The 26777-nt window shown below is 34.2% G+C and overlaps 1 protein-coding gene and 1 long non-coding RNA gene across 8 annotated transcripts in view; both read right to left on the reverse strand.

Annotated features, from left to right (window-relative positions):
* Positions 1-3717: 3717 nt before the first annotated feature.
* LOC130051643 (uncharacterized) lies at positions 3718-4365 on the reverse strand. Its single transcript, XR_008799912.1, has 2 exons — positions 4089-4365; positions 3718-3954 (listed from the first exon to the last, which is right to left on the reverse strand). It is a non-coding gene; the product is annotated as an uncharacterized LOC130051643 (long non-coding RNA).
* Positions 4366-14124: 9759 nt separating this feature from the next.
* LOC125681110 (glutamate receptor ionotropic, kainate 2-like) overlaps positions 14125-26777 on the reverse strand; it is a 38656-nt gene continuing 26003 nt past the window's right edge. For 4 of the 7 annotated variants that reach the window (XM_056153893.1, XM_056153892.1, XM_056153895.1 and 1 more), the window contains 6 exons: positions 26636-26740; positions 24886-25017; positions 22926-23144; positions 21982-22805; positions 18094-18280; positions 14125-17381 (listed from right to left, as the gene is read on the reverse strand). In XM_056153893.1, the coding sequence (XP_056009868.1) occupies positions 17217-17381; positions 18094-18280; positions 21982-22805; positions 22926-23144; positions 24886-25017; positions 26636-26740 (1632 nt within the window). In that variant the 3' untranslated portion in view covers positions 14125-17216. Of the gene's footprint in view, positions 17382-18093; positions 18281-21981; positions 22806-22925; positions 23145-24885; positions 25033-26635; positions 26741-26777 lie in introns of all 7 variants that reach the window. The other 3 variants (XM_048921035.2, XM_048921034.2, XM_056153891.1) reach the window with 1 other exon arrangement.

Raw genomic sequence — 26777 nt, forward strand, 5'->3', positions numbered from 1 at the left:
TTACAATTTATACCACCAACTGTTTGAAGACCTGATCACCAAAGACTACGAAGATGCATATTTAGGAAAAAACAGAAAAGGATGTACCAAAATTGTGAATTTCGCAACCCCAGGGTTTTGACATTAGGATGGATCCAAATTAGTCATATCATGTTCATGTTACATATATTACGTAAAGCTTTTCATCAGTATAGACACGTTCGAGGGCATTTAAGTATTAAGAACACATCTTGTTTGATACTGTTGCTGTATATCAGAATTTATCTTAGATACTCAGAACAGGATTTTTTTTTCTCTATTCTGTACCACTTGGGACTAGTCTTGTGATACTTATAATACTCAGATGACCGATAATGACCGTGGGTCTCTTCTTGAACAAAGAAATCAAGGGTAAATTAACGGCTCAAGTTTATGACATACGGGATGATTTCAACTTCTCCATTATTAACTCCCCATATTCATGTAATAATATTCCATTGTTACCTGCATATGGTGTATATATCTCTCAACGGATTTAATATGCGAGAGCTTGTTCAAGACATGTTCAATTTTAAAATTTAGACAGGCTATTAACAAATAAGTTGATGTTACAGAATTTTAAACAGTCTTGTTAAAGTCAGTATTTCGCAGATTCTATGGTCGTTATAATAATCTAATTTGCAAATACGACCTGTCGTTAGGTCGGGTTTCATAACAATTGTTAGATCTTTCGCTTTCCTCCATACGCAATTTGATAAAAAGTTGGTCAGGTGCATTTAGAGATATTGGTTATGATCAACTGTCAACGTGCGACGGCGGACAACCATCAATCACAATAGGTCACATGCCATAATCTGATTGATGTCCAGGATTCGAGAAGAATTCAAACGAAGTAATACTTTCACTTTATGAGGCATAACAGAGGGTTCAGACATGTTTAAAAAGAAACAACATATTTGTACGATATGAAGCATAAAGTTCATCCGGGCAAACTAAAACTGAGAATGAAAAACATTCTTGATGCATTAACATGTTAAGTCAATCAACATGGTGTCAATTATTAAGTAGTGGACGTAACTTACGATTCTCTACAAAGGTTTAATTTGAGCATGAAGGAATGCGAAATCAGTGACTTACTATGGATGCCAATGAAATGTCTTTGGTCGCTATTTCCAATATTTCAAATGAATCAGTACAATCCATTTAGCAATATTTCAACGCACTAATCTTTCCTTCATTATGTCAAAGGGATCAAGCGAGACACTATTGAGCATTAGCGTTTACATGTATTAATTGTAAAACATGATCATGAACAATGGATTTTCATGCCAAACAAGCTGTCTTTCTTAATCTGTTTAAGGTAGAGATTGATAGGTTGATGCTAAAAAAATTAACCATTGAATTTTTTTTATTTTGATATATGTTTATGATGAAGCTTCGATATAAAACATAATAAAAAATCAATGTAGGTAATCGACCTTGTTTTTGAGAAATATGGCGATTTTAACAACACCTTCTTTAGTCCTTGTAAAGCGTAAAAAGTGAAGAAAAATAAGTAGAGAGCAATATACAAATAGAGCTATAACATTTTTATTGTAAAAAGGATCATAATTTGTCATATATGGTTCCAAACAACCTTTCACATAATTGTATATTACACATCAATTTCAAGTTCAGCAATCATTATTAACATGCAACAACATTACTTCAACAGAGCTACATTGGCCAGTTACCTTAAAACAGTGCACAATATTTGCACACAGGGTCATACCTTTGCTTAAGCTGCAAAAAAATTACCCATCAAATTTCTTATTTTATTTCATTAAGTGGTCAGTCTATTAGTAAGTAAAATATATGAAAAAAATTATACACCATAATGGGGTTCAATATGGAACTAGCAAAAAATTCCTAACCCCACCCCCTTTTAACAAACTACACATTTTCGTAAGAAAAAGGGCTATTAAAAGATGTTGTAAACAATCCATCAAAAACAGCTTGCTGAAATTCGAAGATTCTTTGTAATACCTTTTTTAAATTAATAAATATAATACAGAAAGTATGTATTTCAAATTTTAGCTTATATTTTGTTGTAGTTCTCGTTGTTGACCTTTGTGCACTTACACTCAGAATATAGATTTATCATACGTCATCATATTTGATGATTAATATCAAGAGTTTTCCCAAATAAAAATCCCCATACAAAATTGAAATACAATTTATATTTGTTAAAACAAATGTCTCCATTACATCCCAACCCCTTTAATATACTGCATGGTATGGATGAGAAAGAATGAGCAGGAACATAGACGTCATGAATTGCACTCGGTGCATTGAGAAGAAAGAGATAAACTACTGACCTTTTTATAACTCAGAATGTTTAAGCATTCCCAAATTACCTCTTTGAAAATTGAACATGACAATAAGAAGGTTTCTATAAACTATTTCAGGGGCGGATCAGGAATTGAAGTTGGGAGGGGGGTGCAACTGTATGAGGCAGGGGTCTGGGGGCCGCCTTGAAGGGGGGGGGGGGGGCGATTCCCCAGAAACTCCTGGATTTTACAGATTTTTTAGGGCTTAAAATATGTCTCCTATGTAGTCATTTTCATTATTTTCTGTCATTTCTAATTAGGTGAAATTAATAAAATAACGCAAATTTTAAGGGTTTTTAGAAAAAGTAGCAGTTCTCCCACTAAAAGTAATTCAATAAATCAAAAGATTTTGTCAGACATTTATTTCTCCGAGAGTGGAGGAAATTATGGCTTCTTTTATCGTATATATTTCTCTAAACAAGAGACCACGATTTACTTTAAACTTGAAAATTTTAAGGGGGCTCGCGCCGGTTGCCCCCACCCCACCCCTTATATCCGCCAATGCATTTATGTATGTGCTCTTGCGATTGACCTTTTTGCACTCACAATGATTGCATTAATATTTAGTTATTTTTCATACATTTTTTTTTATAATAACCAGACACGATTACCTATTATAAGAAATTGATATGATTATACAGCATAGTGCACCAAATATGTTTAAATAACAACTTTATATTTAATATCAATGGGAAGATTTCCACCCAATCGACCCATGGATTGATTGATTGTATCTTGTTTAACGTCTCTCGAGAATTTTTTACTCATATGGAGACGTTACCAAGACCGGTGAACGGCTTTAAATTTAGGCCTTTGCTCGGCGCTTACGGCCATTGAGCAGTGAGGGTTCTTTAGCGTGCCACATCTACTGTGACACTGGACATCCGTTTTGAAGGTCATCTCCGAGGACCAGTGACATTCACACCTGATGCTGAGCGTTTGGCAATGGAACTGTCACTACCTGTTTCAACAACTCAGGTCTGTCGCGGCCGGGATTCGAACCCAGGCCTTCCGCATGCGGGGCGAACGCTCTAACCTCTAGACCACCACCGCGGCTCGACCCATTGATCTCAAGGCTCATATCAGCTATCTTGCTCTCACAAATATATATGTCTCTTCATAAGTTTACGAGTCCTACTTGTAGTCTCACACTGAAACAAAAACTCGCTTGGATAACTTAGAATGCATGCATATTGCATTCACAGTATATATGCACCGAGTGTGTGTAACGGGGGTGGGGTGGGGTTAGAAAATGAGAAATTCAAACACATTGATTAAAGTAATAAAATTGGTATTTTATTTTCATTTACAAATGTTTACTCATTTTGATATATCAAAAACTTAGAATAATCAACAATGACACTTCCTCTATATTTATACAATATTATTGTCTTTAAAAAAGACATGTAATACATGAGTACATGTACTTGTTTTCCATTAAATTCACACTTTAGTATGTTGCACAATATATCCATTGCTCTGGGCTCACAAATACATTATTGATTCTATCCAAGTCCCACATTTTGCAGAAGTTCTTGAATTTTCTCTGTAACCTGTAAAGTTGTGGGGTCCAGGGGATATGACATCATCAATGTAAATGAAGTACCTGTTATAAAAAATATATTCTGTATATTCAAATATTGAAAAAAAGATGAATATCTAATATACTAAGAATTGTCTTTATAAATGTCTGGTGTTAAAATGAAAAATTCTATCTTACTAAGATAGAAAATATTGTACCTTTCTTGCTGATTTTCATGGCAAATTGCTGTTGAAGTTGTTGGCTGGAAGCCCATTTCAACTTGCACTGGTCCTTAGGATGATGCTTAGAAAAAAATCATCATAATTAATATTTGCACAGTCAGTATTAATCATTAATTATACTGTGTCAGACAATGTCAATTTTAAAATTGTGTGTCTCAATGCATGTTTAGTGAACTTTAAAATGCTGATATATTGAAAATTACACACATAACATGTATTTTATTAGGTTAATTTTTAAAATCTTGTCTGAAATCAGTATTACATATGTAACACTACATGTATGTTAAATGTGTACAGTGCAGCAATGTGAACTCTTGCAGTAGTAGTACATCTGCATGATTGTTATTTATTTCATATTGTTAAAGTTACCTTCTATTTAAACTGTACATACCCTCCCACCCCCGGGTCCTTAATGAGGTGAATAAACATCATAATTATCATATTACAATATGAGATGCCAGATATGTTTTCATAAACTGCCAGTTCATTCTAATAATATCAAAACAAGTCAACTCTAGATTTATCAGACCTGTCTCCTTTACGGAGTGTGGGTCAAGAGAAGGACATACATATCTTATTTTCATACAATACATTTATTTGTCTATGAGGGGGGCTTGTGATTTTACAAATATTTTAAATAAAGTTTTGTAGACCTACATGCTTGCATGAAACATGAAACCCCAGATTTGAAATATCTCTCAAGTCAATGAAATTTCAAGATACTATAAGTACTATCATTTATACCAAATAGAATTTTAGTGCAACACCCCCCCCCCCTCAAACTTGTGAGAACCCTATTTTTTTTTTTCAAATCTGGCATATACATGACATCCATTTACAATTACATGCACATGCAGGAGTTATATTTTGGGCACATATGGAATACATAAATGCACAAAAAATGAAACAGCTCCAAATTGTGCGTTTATAGGCATGATAGATGTTATTATAAAATCGCGTTGTGAAATAGCAGAGGAAAAGTGGGTTGAATACAAATTCAATTTGCCATTTTTTTCACTTACCAAACGAAATTATGATTTCGTTGTCCACGTTGAATGCATCCATAGAATTCCTCTTCTCAGAAGAAACTTTGTTTAAACTCTCAATGACTACATAAACAGTATTGAAACTCGCAGCACTCGGACATCACGATCACGCTACATCAACAACTTTGTTTACGTAGCGCAGCTATGCATGGTGGTGAATTTCGTGAGGTAAAAAGTGCCATTCTGCACGGACGAAACATTTAGTCCACTATTATTACATTGACGTATTCCTAATCTAAACTATGGCCAAATTTCTATATCTTTCGTCGAGACGACCCTCTCAATCATCGATTCAGTCACAGCAACAACTTGTACTTTCGGAACCCCTTTTTGTTTTTCAACTACTCTATGGCGATGTACGGAATTCCGAAAAATAATTTCACGTGAAAATAGCCTGGTACCCGAGGCCTTCCGATGTTCAAAGAACTTTGAACATCGGAAGGCCTCGGGTACCAGGCTACACGTGAAAATACACGATTTTTACTGATCACGTGGTTGCTATCGGTCTCTACCTTAAGATAATAAAAAGTGAAGATAATCTGTAAACTCCTATAAGGAATATAAAATTATGAGTTGGGGAAACATGGACCCTTGGTCATACATGTACCAGAAGTGGGATCAGGTGCCAAGGAGAAGTAAGCATCCCCTGTCGACCAGTCACACCCGCCGTGAGCGTTGTATCTCAATCAGGTAAACAGATAAGATGCAATAAGATGAAAAACCCTTATATGATATTCCTCTTTGGTAAAACTCAACTTAAAAACACCAATCTAATAAAAGGTTTCTTGGCACACTGATTTTGATTGCGGATAACTCCGTTTACCTGATCAGGATATGGGGCTCACGGCGGGTGTGACCGGTCAACAGGGGATGCTTACTCCTCCTAGGCACCTGATCCCACCTCTGGTGTGTCCAGGGTCCGTGTTTGCCCAACTATCTATTTTGTATTGCTTGTAGGAGTTATGAGATTGATCACTGTTCGTTATCTTCACCTTGCATGCATAACGTGTGTCGGTAGCGTTTCAGGGGGGACTCGTACTCTTATTTGAAATTCTGTATCTAAAAACATATACAGTGGCGGATTTAAGGGGGGGGGGGGGGGGGGCTCAGCCTGCGGCTCCTCCCCCCCCTATCAAGATTTTTCAAAATTTAGGTAAATCGTAGTCTCTTGTTTAGGAAAATGTAAATGGTAAAAGAAGCCATAATTTCTTCCACTCTCGGAAAAGTAAATGACAAAATCTTTTGATTTATTTAATTATTTTTATTGGGAAAACTTACATTTTTTCCAAAAATCCTTAATTTTTTTTGGTCATTTTCTTAATTTCATCTTATTAAAATGACAGAAAATAGTAAAACTGCCTACTTAGGAGACATATTTCAGGCCCTATAGAATCTGCCAAATCCAGGGTTTCGTCCAGACCCCCTGCCTCATAAACTTGCATCCCCCTCACCGCAATTCCTGGATCCGCCCCTGAGATACTTTTCTTTAATTTCTAAAACGCTAGTCTTGCAAAACTGATAATGTGGTGTTGAATTAAATGTGTTTCTCGCGAGTAAAGGTTCATGCAAACACGTGGTGTTGAATTAAATGTTTTTCTCGCGAGTAAAGGTTCATACGAACACGTGGTGTTGAATTAAATGTTTGTCTCGCGAGTAAAGGTTCATGGAAACACGGGGATACCTCTTCACGGTTATCCACAGAAAAGGAAACGGAAATGAAAATGGGTATTCTTGATACTTTTCAAGTCGTTTTCCAACAATTTACTCTGATTCTGTACCGATATCTTTATTACGTTGTTTGGAAAAGAAAAAGTATCGTTTGGTGAAGTAAGATAACAGACATAATGCCATTTAACATGTACAATTGCATATTGTCTTTGTGAAACAATAAATTTGAAAATTCTATTCTGAATGTTTTTAGAGTGATACACAATACTTCCCCGGTTGTGTGTATGCATAGTAATGAGCACCAATCTAGCGAGCTGTCTCATTTTGTATATTTTTTAAATTTAGGAATGGCTTTCATTTTAGGGAAATATGCCATTCAATCTCATAAAGACTCTTTCAATCTCGAATTACAAAAATCAAATTCACATGAACCTTGCAACAGAGGTCCAATGCCAAGATAGAATTTGGGACGATGAACTCTCTCTCTGCTATAGTTAAGAGCGCCTTACAAAGCAACGATAGACTTTTGACACTTTACCTAAAATGGCCAGGATTTCCAAGTGGAAACTTGGACTTCAGTCTGAGATTTTATTCAAATTTTGATTGCTTAAATAACAGAAAACTAAAATCAAAGTTTGATGTTTTTTCGAGAAATCCATTTACGTCTCTACATGAGTAAAATAATTCTCGAAAGGGACATAAAGCACCACACAAAAACTCCGAACAGATTTTCATCTGAATTTTATATTATTTTCGTTTTCTAACGAGTGTATATGCATATATACTGTCAATATAGCAGGTATATGGTGTGTTACATGTAAACATTACAATGTTTGATCTTTTCCATTAAACACCCCCTCAGATACAATACAAACGAAAAACTATACAATGCATGTGAAAAATTATACATTACAAAAAATACAATAAAAATGAAAAAAAAAAAATGGTGCAATACAGATGAAAAATATAAAATACAATGGAAACTATAGAATACAAATGGAAAATGTGCAATACAAATGAATAAAAAATACAAATTTAAAATTCATACAGTTGGAAAATATACAATACAAATGATTTTTTAAAAAATAAAATGAAAAAGCATACAATACAAATGGAAAAGATCGAATATTGCAATGTTCAAAATGTCATAAAGGAAAATACATGTTATCCGAATTTGACTTGTATGTCTGCTTCCACTTTAACATTATTCGAATTAATTTCAAATGAAGATACTCAAATCCTTCTTTATGTCGGTTGACTACTATGGTAGAATTAGACCAAATGAAGATACTCAATCCAAATTCTTTGTGTTACAATACAAACTAGCATGCACTTCGTTAAAGTTCAAAGAAAATGTTTTACGTGCAGATATTCTTTTAGTGTGCGAGATCTTTATGAATATGTGGCTTTTGTTGAAAGGAAAGGCTCTATCTCCATTAATTAAGGAATATGCCCGCAGATTTCGACAAGTAGCTGGCACTTGTGTGCTACTTGACAGAAGACGAACATTGCAAGGTATGATGCTGAATAAGGAGCGACATATTTTGCATTCAGGCCAACGCGGAACATTTCATTGTATACTAATACACCTATTTTTTTTTTTATCTATCCTGCGGGAGATGAGGCATCGTCCAATAATGTTAATACCTACAGTTCTAAAAATGAATGAATCTGGAAAATTTACAAGATTCTGTAACTACTTTTTCTATTTGAGTTTACTGTTGTACTACATGCCATTGTTATAGGTTATTATCAGTCAAGTATTTACAAACGCTACATGTAATATTGTACTGTTATGAAATAAAATAGCAATTTTATAACGTAGCAATTTTATAACGCTATTGCTTCATATTCCGTGGAAATAAGGCTATTGTGTACTTGCCAGAAATACAGAATCTACTGTAAATGGTTTTACGAGTGTATTCACAATGGTTTGCGAACTGCTATAAAAAGGCATGAGTTGAATCATTTTTGTCATTTCAAGCTCATCAGTGTTGCCCTCTTTGTGTGAGATTCCTAATTAAAAGAAATGAAGCTTCACTAACCTCCATTCTTGTATTGGGGTCTTTAACTGACTTCCTTAGGTACGTGCTAATGAGCATTATCTCGTCTGCTGAGGACATTCAAATGGAAATAAGAGATACATTGTTTGTGTATATCTGTAGAAAATTCAAATCGAGCCTGCAGGTCTTAATAATTCACTAGATTATAGCCACAGAATGTCAGTAGACAGTGACAAGGGAACTGTATTGATGTACCGAGCAAAACTGAAAGTAAAATGGTGAAAACTTTATGATTAGTCAGTAACGATACCTCATCAATATCTTAATATTGTCAGGTTTACAGCAATTCAAACTAAATCGTTACATGACGTGTTTCATACCGATTGTTAGGTCGTTCTTGGCACACGGATTTTGACTACGAATAACTATGCTTACCTGATCAAGATATAGGGCTCACAGCAGGTGTGATCGGTCTACAGGGGATGCCTACTCCTCCTAGGAACCTGATCCCACACTGGTATACCCAGGGGTCCGTGTTTGCCCAACTCTATATTTTATATCGCTTATAGGACTTGTGAGATTGATCACTGTTCCTTATCTTCACCTTTCAGGTATATGGTACAATATCCTGCTTTTCATATAATATAGGTATGATGAATTGCAATTATTGTCAATAATTTGTTGATGGGAAGTAAAGAACAAACATTATTTTCCTTGCAGTGAATCTTTATTAATCCTCCAAATACACATCTTATATCGTGATAAGATAATGAGATAACATAGAATTCCTCTACAAAGGAAGAAAGGGAGAATATTAGGACACAAAGAGAAAGGACAGTAACTTTCAACGATCAGGAGGGACTGTTCCTACAATTTGTGTTGAATTCATTAATATTATTAGTTTCCTATTTGTTGTGTTTTAAGGTTTTTAACGAGACTCTTGATTTCATTTGGCAGGCCATGCACTGATAAGTTATGATTTAAACATCGCATTTTATCTATGTAATGTTTTATGAACATCACTAAAATAAAGGATGGTTTTGATATTTCACCACTGTTTAGTTCTCAACACATGAAGGTTTTGGTATCCCAGATTAGCATTATATTGTTGACATTACAAACTTGATGAAATCATCCAGGAACTGTCAGACAATGTAGCAATTCCATAATAAGTGATCAATTGTTTCTCCTTTGCTTTTACAGAAATCACAAAAATTTGGGTTTGGTTTACCAATGTTGAGCATACAACTGTTGGTAATAATTACTTCTGTATTGAAACCATTGTAATTTATCGTTTGTAGGGCTGTAAAAGAGAGAGTATATATTGCATTTCATTGTTTTTCTGTAATATTTAGATACCATCTCATTTTCTTACCAATTGGTTTTACCATTGATTTCGTCTATTCATGATATATTACATATATCTGTAGGTTAAGACTTTCCTTTTCGTAAATACAAAGACTTTGACGTTCAATGCAATATCATGGTTTATGGACGATTTTTTACAGGGAATTTACTATCATTTTTTGTCTATCGGTATGACTTGAAAGGTGAAGATAACGAACAGTGATCAATCTCATAACTCCTATAAGCAATACAAAATAGATAGTTGGGCAAACAGGGACCCCTGGACACACCAGAGGTGGGATCAGGTGCCTAGGAGGAGTAAGCATCCCCTGTCGACCGGTCACACCCGCTGTCAGCCCTATATCCCGATCAGGTAAACAGAGTTATCCGTAGTCAAAACAAGTGTGCCAAGAACGGCCTAACTATCGGTATGATATTGACTAATTCTTTGTAAAGGTCAAATGATTAATCTGAATATTGATTTTGAAGTTTTCCCAGGGATAATAAATTTCCGTTTTTATTTAATGATTATGAAGTGTTTCCAGGGATAAGAAACTACCGTTTTTATCTAATTAACTTCGAAAATTTTAAAACTTTTTTCATACTATGACTTATAAAGCATGGACTCATTACCATTTCTATATCTATTAATAAGGCTAATATACCACAGTGGCTAATTAAATTTCAATTTCATAATTATCTTGAATTTCTTTGAAAGGCGTCAATACATCTCTCTAAAATGCATTTTCTTTTATATGGTCAATAAAATCTGGTCCTGTATTGAACGATTTATCTCATCTGACAAAATTTTCCATTTGGAGTTATCGTTCCTAATTATTCTTCTTATCCGTGATTATTTTAATCCCTAAATGTAAAAATTCCAACCTACCGTTCTTAGTCCATCATATGCTAAATCTTATGTTCTATTTTCTTTTTAATTTTATGAATAGTTGACTGCTATAAAAGATGAAACAAAATATATTATTTAGTTCTTCCACTGTTAGTAGTAGGACCGGGGTAATAAACTAAATAATTGATCAATCTTCCTCCTACTTGTATCACGTTGCTTTTTTCCTTTGTTCAATTATTGCATTTTTCTATTTTTGTCATGCTTTCATTATTGATGCTTGAGAAATCAAAATCCTAGTGAATTTCTAATTATTTGAATTATGTAATCCATTAGAATTCCATTTCCAGACAAAATTCTATCTACTGAATATTTTTTATGACCTGTGGCCATCCATACTATTTGAAGGAACTAACACGAGACAGAGGTTAGTGTATACAATTTGGAATATGTTGACCATGGTGAAATTGATGGTGTTGCTGATCTGATCAAGAACGTTGACATATTGCAATAAAAATGGAAATGCTAATGATTTTGCACATTGCAAAGGCATAAAAAATTGATAAATCAACTTAACATATTATTTAACGGAAATCATTAACAGTTCTAACGTACACTGCTCCAACAGATGGTAAGGAACAAGTCTTTATCAATAGCTCCCACGTGTGTTATCTTGGAGTCAGGGAAAATTCAATTTTCTCAGATATATCATTAGCATCCCATTTTTTAACTACAGGTTATCAACAGGGGGTATGTGATATTTTGTGTGGCTTACAGCGCAAAAATGATAACCATTAATTTGAGACATATGTTTCTAAAGTTGAAGAATATTTACAGTGGAAAGGCGAGACCTGTTTTATAAACACACATTAATACACTGTTAATCTGAAGCTTTGAACAAAGAGATTTGCCTCCAAATCATTCATTGATTATGAAACAGATGTAGCGATATAAAAGACAAGGTGTTGAAACAAACACCGGGTATTGCAAATTACATGCAACAGCTTAGACTTAAGTGAAAATTCAACATTTTAAAAAAATCAATTTGTACGAACCTTGTTTTCCAGAATTGATGGATACATTGATTTTGTAGGCCTAAAGATCGCATGAAAAAAGAAATTTATATGTAGTTTAAATCATTTATGTATGGCTTACGCTAGTCAGCATTTTTATAGTGTAGTAACCCATCGTATAGGGAATTCATATCTCAATAAATTATTTAATTTATTCAAGGGTTTACGAGCCCTTATTGATGGTTAAGGAAAGTGTCTCAGGCATATGCTTTCTAGGTGTATTAAAAAAAAAAAATTGTTATGCTATGTGAAGAACAAAATACTTATTTATCATGTTTCTATTCATCGAAAGAAGACGAATATTATGTTGATGATTAATTTTAGAAAGATTATTGCGCAAGTTACAATTCAGTTCTGTAATTCTTGCTTAATTTAAGATAATATAAAAATTGCAAAAATAAAATATAAAGCAAAAATTGAATGAAAATTATATAGGCCTAGTGATTGAGAAAACTACTGCACCATCATGTTCATGGTACATGTATGTTGTATTTAATTCTGTAGTATGACGTATATACACCTAGTTTTCGAAGTTCACAGTGTTACAAAGGCGCAATTTCCGACACGACGCTCTATATTACTTTTCAAACGTGATATGAGGAATTTTCGATGGGTAAAGAGTTATTTAGTTGCAGGATAAACAAAATATCGCATTTGTATTGAAAATGTGTGTGATATTTGGGTCCAAGTCCAAAACGTGAAGAGGGCTTTACGAGCCTCACCTTCTATTACGTCATCAAGGGAACGGGGCCAAGTTTTTGATTTTACCCTCGCCCAGATATCACTCATATTTTATGAACATAACCATGCATGTATATTTGATACATATTCATATTCTATATCTTAAAATGTAGAGATATATAAGTATTTCTCTTATCTTTCCCCTTTTAAAGGGGCTGGTTCACGGTTTTCCCCATTTTTATTTTATTTTTTATGTTAAATTTTAAAGATATGACCCATTTAAAGTTTACATCCAAAATTTGGACCTTCTTGATACAAGGATATGGGCAATATTTTAGCCTTATCTCTGTGTTATGCAAACAAGACCCAAGCCTTGATTATGTTTACAAACAAACTAGTGAAATTTTAATTTTATAATTCAAAGCATCCTAATATTGCACAGACACAAATTTAACTTTTAAATGACACATTTTACCTAAAGAATAATTTAAATGTGATATGTACATGTACCATAAACTTATATCGTCAATCATACATTTTCAAGACTTTGTAAACAATAACAAACCTCAATCTTGGTTTACACAACAAATAATAAACCCCTTATAAAGATCTTCAGCCAAAATGTTTGACCATATTTTTTGTGAAACCTTTCAAAGACATTAGATAGTATATTTTGACTGTCAAAAGTGAAAAACAAAATTTTGGGGGAAATTCTTTCATCAAAGTCTTTGTAAGAATTTTCATTAGTCATGAAGTACAGAGATCGTCTGCTGTACAACATATTATTCAATCAATAGTTGAAGCTCTAGCAATACTTTTTACAGATAAAAATCGAACAATCTCCCCAGATATATGACGGAAGATCGGGAAAATATCAGTGTGATTTATATGCTTTGCTGCTTTACTAATAGCAATGAATATGACCCCTATGATTTGAAATGACCTCTGCTGGGTTTATTGGTAACAAGAAAAAATAAGAGTAAATTGGTCTCACCATTTGGAATAGTGATATAAAAAACCCGACGCAGAAAATTGGGTCTATTTCAGCTTAAGAAAACATCAAATTGCTCATCGAAATGTCATACGTTACATGACTCCAAACAGAGATCGCTGTGATTCTTTCTCCATGGCAGTACTTAATATTTGTCCATACAGAAAATCAGAAAGAATACACATCTTAGCTATCGTTTCGCTTTGTTATTTCGGCCTTCAGAGAGCGATTTGGAGAAAACCAGAACTGATATTGTATGACACAGATCATTTAGCAATAGTATGAAACTTGGCTCTGTAATCATAGATCATCTTCAAGTATTTAATGTTTGAGATTGAAAAAATAAGACCATTAGAGTGCAAGTAAAACATTTTATTAAGGCACGTAAATGTATCAATAGTCCAAATCTTATTCAGATTCGTATACGAAAATGTACAAAACCAATAATGCCCAACTAGCTCACGAGAACACAATTAAGATAAAATACACTTCAATATAAAATCATGTGGTACCTGTTTTTGCTCAAATTCAATCCAAGTTCAATTAAAACTATTAGGATAGTGTTTGTACAAGTAATGAACTATTTATTTATGGAATATTGTATTTAAACAGGAAAAATAATATAAGAGCTTTCACTTGGAGACTGAGGCTAATTAATCCCTTTTTCATATGATTAATGTTTTCTTAGCATGACACAATAAACAATACCGAAATCAATGTAATACATAAAGAATCGTGACAAAAAACTCAATTTAAAACTTATGAGGTAGCAAATAATGCGAGGATTGTAACATTGTTTAACTATCTCTGAAACAAACTAAGGCTGTAGACAATTATGTAATTGTATGGACAAATTAAACCCTTTATTGAGACACTTAATGCTTGAAATAAGAATATCGATGTATAATTTCGCTCAAAGTTTAAATAATGCGTCATATACTCTGAATCTATTTACAATGGCTATAACATATTGAATGAACGACAAATGGCCGATACAAAGAGCAACCCTGTAAATTTGAGACGTTCAATTTCGAATGACATATTTTCTATGAAACTGCAGCTTCATACAGTCCAAATACTGATTAAAAATACCTTGGGAAACAAAACTAATGATATTATTCAAATAATCCATTGTGTGTAAACAAGCTTGTATGAATACTCCTACTTGTTATTTAATCACCCTTAAATCATCCACCAGATTTATGATTCAACAGTTTGACAAACTAATATTTTTGGCATTTCATCATTTTATCATAAAACATGATGCGATAATCTCACCATCTGGAATAATGATTCATGGGATTGTAAATCCTTGTATTATATTCTTACTGATTGAATATACAATCATTATTTCCACTGTTTTATGGAAATAAATATAAAAAGAACATCTGGACACATTGAATAACCGAAATTATTCATAATCATTTTACAAAATGAAGTTCAAGCGTACCATTTTCAGAATAAAGTGCATAAACTGTTCAAATATCAAATAGGTAAGCTTCTGATATGATTCCATTATGAAGTGTGGGGTATGTCACCGCACTTCGTGTTAAAAAAAGATTTCACAGGTGTGAGTTACATTTGTGTAATGATGGACAATTTCGGAGATAAAGCCAAAGTTGTACCCAATATCACATGGATTTTCATGAATTCCACATGTGTCATCTGCTGGACGCTCATCTACATAATCTAGAACTACCCTTGTCGTAGGTGACTTTGATGTGACAGATACGATGCATGTAATAACCTTCTTTTTTAAAAATCCAATAGGAAAAAATGATTTTGTATAAGCATTTTAATATGAAAAAGTAAAGATATCAACCAATAACTGATCTCAAATACTACATAAAAATAGAATATCAAGAGTAGGGAAAACACAGAGGAAATTTTAGTGAAAATCCTGAAATAATTGTGTTCTGTAGGAAATTTGAATTTCTTAAGTTTGTTCTCAGTAAGATTTTTCAAGCCGACTAGAAAGTGCTGTATCATTGAATACATTTCAATTTCTTAGACATTATATTTTGCTATAGGAACTTAGATCCAAGAAGACTTTCTAAAGGGTTTTTAAAAACTTACAGGAGAAATTAATCCCCAAGATTAAATTTTTTCGAAAAAAAATCCGATCGAGTTGTTATATTTAAATGTCCAATGGTAAATTAGTTTTATTATGGAATACTTTTTCCTAATGATGTTTATTACATCTGTTACTCGCCCATGTCAAAAGTGATTCTAAAGTCTCTAGATGATGACTTCTGGATAAGTCTAAGGTTATTGGGATAAGAAATGATTATCGGTTTTGGTACATGTATTGCAATATCTGACAATGCTTTAAGGTTCCAAAAAACCATTTTCTGAGCAAAGTGCATCTATAAAAAAGCATTGCACAACTATCAATGAAGATATTTCATAGCTTCGTCGGATTACTTTGTCTATAGAAAAATAATTTTAGTGTATGAAGTTTTACATGGTTTAATGCCAGATTATTTAAATGTTTTTAAATATGTATCAGAAGTCAGTCAGAGGCAAACTAGAAATTCTAATTCAAATATATTGTTTATACCCAGGGCAAAACAGCATTTCTTTAGAAGACCTTTCAGCGTTTCAGGGAGCACTATGTGGAATGCCTTGAGTGAATATATACGGAACTCAACAAGTGTTGTGTGTTTTTAGAGAAATTATCTTGGAGATCATCACCATACTTTTTTTTAGGCTTCATGTTGTTCATATTTATCTTACATTCATAATTCTTTCTTAAGTTTATATGTACTCTACTTCTTTTAATCTGTGTTTATTTTTACTAATATATGTCTGTATGTATGTTATATGCAGGACCATATTGAAAACTAGCGTTATCGCTAAACATGTAATCCTGGATAAATAAAGGCTTTATCATTATTATTATTATAGCTAGATATATACCGGAGGTTGAATTAGTCAAGAAGTTCTAAAGAAGGGTTACATTTGTAATGAAATGGAAAATAAAATCAGTCAGAGTTGTGAAGTTAAGTCTCCTGTCTAACGTTGAATAACAAAGACAGCCATAACGCTAATGTGAGGTATACACATTCGAGATATACAAAGTAATATAAGTCTAAAAGACCCCATATATATCGGGGGTCATATGAACCTCACATCATAATGAAAGTGAAATTAGATGAAACAAACACAAAGATACAAGGTGATCATTTCCTGAGATGCACGAACAAAATGGGTAATTTACTATAGCATCAAGACGAGAAACCAATTTGCATATACATTGTAACTTTTAACTCATTTGTCTTCTCATTCAACACAACATTCTATCCCTCTCAACTACCCTAACACATAACAACCATTTTGTGAATATGACATTTGGGAATACCCTGATAAAACAATGAGAACAAATGTACTCTTGATCACAATTGAGAAACTTGTGAGTGGAAGACGTTGCAATATTTGGTCGTTTCTGTTATAGATGTTCGCCTTGCCATCTGCTATGGATCGAATTTTCTCCGATGCTCAACGTTCTCGTTAAAACAGTGATAAGTTCTTCATCTTTGTCTCTCCCTAGATCTAGAAACGTATTTCTGTCTACGTGATTATGAACACTGTTTTCTTCGGGCTTGCTATTTAGCTAAAAGAGAAAAACGTCATGTGCAATGCGATGTTCAGTGCTATTTGGTATGATTTTAAATGACAAAGGCATTATTCTTTTCCTTAAGTGTAATTTTTTTTTGTTTTTCAATAAAGCAGATTTTCAATATCACATACATTTATTCGAGATAAATTATCAATGCATCTTACTCGTTAAATGGATAATAAATCCATTGAAATAAAGGAAATTGCATACAATGTATAATGTTATATGAAAGAAAATAAAGTCTGAAAGAGAATGTAACACTATAAAATAATATGCTTGTATGACAACTAAGCTGTTGGAAATAAACGCCACGGGTCTTTTGGTTGTGACCTTAACAATGAAGGTCCCGTGCCACGGTAGGCATAGACACGATAAAGAGCCCTCACTGTTATGGAGGTTAGTGCATATGTTCAATTTTGTGGCACATCATCTAAAACTGGAGACTTCTCTACATGAATGTAACAAAAAACCCGAATGTGACATTAAACAATATGCAGAAAAACTTGTTATTCATGAACATGAAAGATAATCAGTGATCAATCTCATAATTCCTATAAGGAATACAAAATAGAGAGTTGGGCAAACACGAACCCCTGGACACACCAGAGGTGGGATCAGGTGCCTAGGAGGAGTAATGAACAGTGATCAATCTCATAACTCGTATAATATGATATAGATGTAAAATATTGTCAAAATTAATTTATACCTCCTGTTTATCCTCACGAGCTTGCTTCTTGGAACGCTTATGGTGCAACCATTCAATGACGAATACAACCAAAGCCAGTACACAGCCTCCTGTCAGAACATAGAACATCCCAGAGGCCACACCCATTTTAATCTCTTGACTCTTGGCACTGGAACGGGGATCCGGACATGTAGGAATACCAAAAAATCTAAAGAAAAACATGTTCCTATATCAATATAATTATTAAATGGAATGTCCGCTGTTGTATATATACTACGATGTGAATGTCTTTGATATCCGGCCTTTTATTCTAAGAACATTTTCACTACAATTACTAGGAAGAGTTGTTTTAGTACACTAAAACTGATGTATCCTGCTCCATTTTTCATAGTTTTAAAACATTTTTAGGGATTATCTTTAAAGTGGAAAAGTAGGAGTACATAACAGTCACCTAGATGCAAGGTGAAGATAACGAACAGTGATCAATCTCATAACTCCTATAAACAATACAAATTAGAGAGTTGGGGAAACACGGACCCCTGGACACACCAGAGGTGGGATCAGGTGCCTAGGAGGAGTGAGCATCCCCTGTCGACCGGTCACACCCGCCATGAGCCCTATATCTTGATCAGGTAAATGGAGATATCCGTAGTCAAAATCAGTCTGCCAAGAACACGTCAGACAGCATTTGACCCAATGATAGGTTGTATTGGCAAACTAGATTGTTATAACGACCATAGAATTTGCAATATGCTGATTTTAAACGAGACTGTTGGAACCCCTGCATCATCAACTTGTTTGTAAGTAGCCTGCTTCGATTGAAAAACGGACCATACGCAGAACAAGCTTTTGCATATCGAATCAGTTGAGAGATGTAAACACCATATGCAGGTGATAATGGAATATTCCTACAAAAATATGGGAAGCTGACGACGGAGAAATTCAAATCATTCTGTTTGTCATAAAGTTTAGTTGTTAGTTTGCCGTTAATATCTACTGTCAATAAAATATCTAAGTATGAAACATAAGTGGACGACTCCGTGGTCTCTTTTATTTCGAGTTCACTGGGATATATTGAATCGACATGAAAATTATTATTGGTAATACATGTAGATAATACATCGTCGATATATCTAAATGTCGAATTGAAGGCCACAGCAAGATATTTTTTCTTCTCATGTAGAAGTTTTTGAATAAATTCTGCTTCATAGGAATATAAAAAGAGGTTAGCTAAGAAAGGAGCACAATTCATGTCCATGGGGATACCAACCGACTGTTGGAAGACCTGATCACCAAAGACCACGAAGATATTGTCAATGAGGAACTCCAGCATATTTTGTATTTCAACTTCAGAGTAATTGTGCGTGGAATCAGAGTGGTGGTTAACAAAGTAATTTTTTTGATAACTGATCATTAGGTATAGATATTTGATTTTTCCATTTTTGTTGAAGAAGCAACTATCTATGTCAAAACGTCTAGTCTTTCATTTATCGTGAGGAATGGTCGTGTAAAGTGATGAAAAGTCATACGTTTTGATGTCGTTGATTTGAGAAAAGTTTTGTGATTTCAAGTTAACTAAAAGTTCTTTAGAATTTTTTAGAATCCACATTTGATTTACACCACTTCTGGCATATGTAGTCGCACAGTACGTTTGAAGTTTCTCCTTCACAGCTGTTAATATTTTCTTGAGGAGCAAAGATAGGGGAGTTGGTAGAACATTTACTAGGTTCAGCAATGTATCATTGTTTTTAAGGATTTTTATGAAGTTTAGGAATCCATTATAGGTACGGTAACTCATATTCATCCGACCCATTGACTGGGATATTAAATGTGTCTACAATTGAAGCATGGTTTTGAAGAATTTCGTCTTTTGAAAGGGCAGTTGGTGTATAGGTACGATTACCAAAAGTGGAAGTAATGCCCTATTCGTTTAAAATACAGTTGTAATAATGAGCCTTACAAACAAAGACAATGTTGTTACAAGCTTTGTCAACTGGAACCAAAACATATTCCTCGTGTAACCTATCTAATTCTTTTATCACTTCTGATTTACTAAACACAGAAGGATAGATGTTACGTACTTTTGTTTTCATTTGTCTAATGCGGGATTTTAATATTCCTCCTAAACTTTTAATCCATTCTGACAATGTATCAAGTTCTTTTTCATATTTAGCCCATCGTCTGGCATAATCCTCGACAGAATTCATAATAGAAATGAAGTTCTGTCGCCAATTGAAAGACCGAGGTTCTCTGTATTTAGGACCTTTTAGAATAAGTGATTTGGGGTCTTCATTTTCAACTATATTAACATCACCAGTAATGACATGTTCAGCTGGACTATAGTTGAAAGATGATGAAGAACAAGAACACGTAGGAATATTAAGTATAAGATGGTATATATCTAGCACTGCAAAGTTTGATTATAACTGAAACGTTTGGATGCAATAGTAGAAGCAGATCATGTGATAGTAAATTAAACTTACCAACATACCAAATATCAAAGGCCTATGTCAAAAGACAAAAAAAGTTATGGCCCGGACAAAACATACCCCAAAATTATATTATTTGACCTTTACATAAAGTCAAGGTCATAAAAATGGCTTTCGACACACTGTCTTATCATGGTATACCAACATACCAAATATCAAAGGCCTATGTCAAAAGACAAAAAAGTTATGGTCCGGACAAAAACAGTCCTACACATTATATTATTTGACTTTAAATAAAAGGTCAAGGGTCATCAAAAATGATAAAATAAAAAAGTTATGGGCCGTATGAACTTTAAATGAGAAGAATTTACACTAAAACAATATATCCCCCTTTCTTATAGTAGAAGTGCTCAGATACTGTAGAGCACTTTTATTTCGCGAGACCTCATTTTCGAGAAGATACAATGATATATTTATCCACGAGGCATAACTTTCGCGAATTATCATTCAATGTTCACAAGAGTTTCATCGCAAGATCTAAATGTTTGCGAATGGCTAGTCTCGTGAAATTACATGCAAATAATATTCTTGCGAATAAAATGATATTTACAGTATAGCAAATACAGTAGAGGATGTCAAATCAAAACTGTGTAAGCACAGATATCTTTTTTCTTTCTTGATTAGCCTTAGATCAGAGCAGGTGTTTGGTGGACTTCATGAATATTGTCCGTTACATATATATAGACGGCTGCTAATATTCTGAAGCCAAGTCAGGTTGTTCTACCTCGTTAATAAAGCGAATTCAAGACAAGTAAACGACAGCAGAAAGAAGACGAGTCTGGGAATACAAAACGACGCCTCCTGGGATTTCTCAGAGAAAAGTGTCAAAATTGCATTACCGATGCTGTCACTCACCACATATTGAGTTCAGCTTTAAAAGCCACGAGGTCATCGACTCGCGGTGATCAGAAAAAAATACATTACAGTTCAATAAGCTCAACACTCGGAAATGGAACTTGAATGTACCATAGCAGACAAAGCAACGCAGTGCTAGATTGAAAGGATAGATCTATTACTACATAGAGTACCCTATATGTACATGAAGGAGGGGGTGCGACACTTATCTATATAGATAGTCCTATATATAGATTAATTATGATTGTCATGGACTGCATTGCACTAAACTGATACTGAATCACAGCCCGTTTCAGAAAGCCTCTACATAATATGTGAAGTACCAAGAAAACGATTTTACGTTATTGTTAACTGCATACCAAAAGTTTTCTACTCTTTACATTTGAAGTCAAACATTTGTAGAAATGAAACAAAGTTTAAGCATTATCTTCTGGGCTACTGAACATTATCTTAATGCTTGATATAATTTATAGCCCATGTATTTTCACTTCCAATTCAAAACAGATAACTTTATGATCCAACTAAAGCTTGTACATAAATTGATTATAATCAAAGCTACACTCACTTGCCCTCCAGCTTGTACAACACTCCATTATCATTCAATTTCAAAATTCCAAGTGAAAGTTTCTCTGTATATGGAGAGTGTTTCCTCGCTGCCATTCCATATCCTTTCAGGTCAAATGGACTCCCTATCTCCATTAAACTACAATCACTAGAAATTGCGTGACGGATGATTGGAGAGTCCCATAAAAAAGCATATTTTTCTTGACTACATTTAAAAAACCCATCCTCCACTCTTCTCACAATTGCTCCTTCTGTTATTTTCATGTGAGCATACATAGCCTGGTAGTGGCTAATATTAGTTTGGCTAAAGAAGTTCTCTATTTGGCTACCTTCGACAGTACCATAATTGTAATCATTCTGTTTGGGAAGATCGGCAGCGGATGTAATAGGCATGTGGGCATTAGAAATTGTCAGAAAAGCCGCTAAGTTGGCCGTATATACAGAAATCACAATTAGAGAGAAGAACCACCACGCACTGCTGACAATTCTGCTAGATATTCCAGTCGGAGACTCTGTTAGATTTCCACGTAGTAAAGTTCCCCATATATACCAGAAACTCTCACGAAAATTGTTTAAACAGCGTTCATTTTTATCAGAGTTCACACGACTTACAGCGAAAAGCATCAAAGCAGTGAATAAGTACGCCACAAATATGGTAATCCAAACTACATGGGATAAAGGCATTAGAAACTGAAAGGGAGATACACTTCTTTCGGGTTTTTTCACAACCAAGCTCGTTCCTTTTGTCATGAATGGCTTTGTAAAGTCCACAACTCTGGAACGTGATGGAGTTATTTGGAAAGGTGCTAGAGCAATATCTGCCTTCTGAAATAGAATAAAAGACCATAATAGTTAAAATGGCTACTTGACTATGGCAATATACAATTATTTTGTGGTCTACTTTCAACATCAATTCAAGAAGGGTAATGTAAAAGTAATGTTTACGTTATCCAAAAGTTGTCGAACCATTCCAGTCCATCCTCGTTTTTTTCCTTTGTAGCTTCCATACTTGCCGTCGGGTACTAGACTTATATTGAAGGAGAAACCTAGCTCTTCCGCCAACTTTTCAAATATACTTATAAGAAAACCCTCTAGTTGATCACCTATGTCTGTTGTCTTGTTGCCGATTCCGGAATCATTCTTCCACTGAACAAATGGTTCTTCCTGTCATTTGAAATATTAAGATTTCTTGATAATATCCAATATGATTTTTATCAATCGAATGTAAACTTCGTTGTGCATCATTGGCTTTTGTCAATATACAACTGATTTAGTATTGTGTTAAACGCAAACTAACAACTCAACTTTATGACTAGTACTGGGAATATTTCAGTTTCTCATCGTCAATTTCCCATTTTGTATAGCAATATTTCATTATCACCAGTATATAGTGTTTATTCAATACGTGAGAGCTTGTTCTGTGTATAGTCATTTTTAAAATCGAGACAAGCTACTTACAAATAAGTTGATGGTACAGGGGTTTCGACAGTTTCTTTTAAAGTCAGCGTTTCGCAAATTCAATGGTTGTTATAATGATCTAATTTGCAAATACAACTTATCATTGTATGCTATCTGTTGTGTTTCATACCAATTATCAGACCGTTTTTTACATACTAATGTTGACTATGGATTACTCCGTTTACCTGATCAAGACAGAGGGCTCATGGTGGGTAGGACAAGAAAAAAAGGGGGAATGCTTATTCCTTCTGATCCCAAATATGACGTTTTCGGGGATCCCTGTTTGCCCTGCTCTTGATTTTGTACTCTTGATGGTACATATGTATATTTATGAGGTAGATCGCTGTACGTAATCTTCACTTTTTCATTAACAAATTGTTGATAAAGTAATTACATAAAATAACTGCAATGAATTGACATATTTTTAAAGAAACCTATAAAACCGCATATCTGTAAGAAAAACTAAATGCATAATTAGGTCGAGAAGGACGGCTTCCATCAAATTGTAAACCTCATGATCCCAGATGTAGGAGTTTTGGGTGGGCCAAATGGTCATAGTGATTAAATCTCTTAATCAGTTGAAAAAAAAAACAACCTTTTTCACTGATAGTACATAAAAACTAAATGCATATTCAGGAAAAGCAGAAAGGGGTGTACCAAAGGTTTGAATTTCGCAACCCCAGGGTTCTGTCTGTTGGGCAAGTACAAATAGTCAACTAATACATGTAGGCCTATATAGTTACATGTATATTTAAAACTTATACGGTACCAATTTTGATGCACCAGATGCGCATTTCGACAAATAATGTCTCTTCAGTGATGCTCAACCGAAATGTTTGAAATCCGAAATAACGATAAACTTGCTAGAGCTGTTATAGGGAAAACAGAGTGCCAAAAGTGGAGTCAAATTCGTCTAAGGATATACGAAAATGAAGCCGATTGTTTGTGCATATTCATATTTTAAGCCTCTACTTTTGCAGTGCAATTTGTAAATCTGTAATTGGGTATTGTGGAGTACACATTTTCCCGTTCTAATTTCTCTCTTAATCTGATGTTGTGATACAAGGCCGTGTATTGTAGATTTGCCGTTATGTCAAAATCCAGTTTCCAAGAGATTTATAAACTACAACCAGCGTTTACAAACTATGATACATATTTTAAAACTATTATGAAAGGTACATCTTATGAATCAAGAAACTATGGCACAATTTCACATGTTAATTGTGGTTTAAACATTAATCAGCATTCTTTATAATAGATATCATAGATGTCCTGAAGCATTATATTCCGATCAAATAACCTAATTTATCATAAATGCAAATCTGTGTTCCACACATTTGTAACAAAGTTTATCCTAATACAAATCTATGTCTCACACATTTTTATCATGGGTTTGTCGTAAGAAATTTCAGCGTTCAAATTAACAGCCATAATTTATCACACAAACCAATTTTGTTGTGACTCTTATTCTCCCATCTGAAAACACATCCTGCTCATCCCTCTTCATCATCGACGTATAAGACTGTGATGGTTGGATCCGCTCCCTAACCCGGTTTTTGCCACTCCTCCATGTTCCGTACTGAAATAAATGGGTCTGTCAAATCGACAGAAAAGTTCATTGTCAGTTGTACATTCAATAAAAAGAAGCAGGTGTGCGAACACCAAGTATGTCATGCATCTTGTTAGGAGTATTCAAAGTAGAGCCCTAAATCTTGCACAACAAAGGAAGGAAAAACAAAGAAATTCTAATGGCTTATATGATTATGGTAGTCATGACAACATCACAATACACACCAAACCACAAACTTTGATAATTCTACATAGCGTGCGTCATCCATCCAAGGGAGAAATTATATATAAACTATCACTTTCGTTACAGTTTTTCGATGCATTTTGCCCAATATCACAAATTCATGAGAGATTGAATGTACGACCATCAGCATTAATGGTAGACAACTTTGGCAATTTCAACATTTGAAATCGGAGTAGGATAAAAAGAGGTCCATGGGCCACATCGCTCATCTGGGTAATTGTATTTTCCCTTGTACCCCATTGTGGCTCCTACGATTAATGGTATTAACTATATAAGTCCTAGGTATAGGCGAAATATAGAGAAGATTAAGTCGAAAATTTCACATATATTCCAAAGCTCTACGGCTCTTCCGTGGAATGGGTCTGTCAAATCGGCAGACAAGTTCATTGTCAGTTGTACATTCAATAAAAAGAAGCAGGTGTGCGAACACCACGTATGTCATGCACCTTGTTAGGAGTTATTGTTGTTTTTCAAATTCCACTGGAGAGCATTAGAGCGAAAACGCTTTGGAATAAATGTGAAATCTTCGTTTTAACTTTAAACCCTTATTGTGGTCCCGTTCTGGTCAAAGAAGTGTAATAGTGTGAAAAAACATACATGCTTGCATATTGCATCCTTTTAGTGGTTACTTGATAAGATAACCCCATATATTATAATCACGAGATGAACAAACTTTACGTCTCCGATTCATGTGTGTGATTTCATATTGATTTGACAAACTGTAGAGTTTTTCCTAATATACTTGTGTACCGATGTAAAAAAAAAAAAAAAAATTTGTCCTCACCTTGAGTCTGGGGGTCATCGCGTGAACGAACTTGAATCAACATAAGGAGGCTTCCATATTAATTTCAGAACTTATAGACATGTGGTTCTTGAGAAGATTTTGTAAACACCCTATTATTTTATGCCCCTTTCTTTAAACAAACTGGGACCCTCGTCACACAGGGATACTTTATGCTAAAATATGATCGAAATTGGCCCAATGTTTCATCAGTTGAAAATAATTTAGGTGAGCTAACATCCTGTCTAAACGGATGTAAACAAAAATAACCAGACTTCATCAAGCAACATATACATTTAACAACACCGAATCACAACAACCATGGTCCAAATTCTATCCAATCAAGAAAACATAATTGTCATAGCAAACAATGATCAACAACATATTTTGATAAAGTTCCATGCATCAAATTGTAAATAGTTATCTGGCAAATCGCTACCCCCTTCACAACTCGTGCTATAATCTTCAACAAGTTGAAGGCGATCACTCATCGTATAGAAATAGAAAACAGAAAAAAATCTTAACTGTACAATTCGTTGGAATTCTAAGTTATCAAGGTTAGTAAATGTTTCAAATACATTTGAAATGTTTAAGCTCACTTACCGTTCCATTTCTACTGGTAGCCAGAGATTTCAGCTGCAGATACGTCTCATTTCTGACCCCCTTTTTAGAAAAGGACAGTTTACCAGTACATCCATGAACACGGATCTGAAAAACCAAAGCATCGCCTCCAATCTATTTAACA

Source organism: Ostrea edulis, chromosome 2, assembly GCF_947568905.1.
Source record: "Ostrea edulis chromosome 2, xbOstEdul1.1, whole genome shotgun sequence".
NCBI lineage: Eukaryota > Metazoa > Mollusca > Bivalvia > Ostreida > Ostreidae > Ostrea > Ostrea edulis.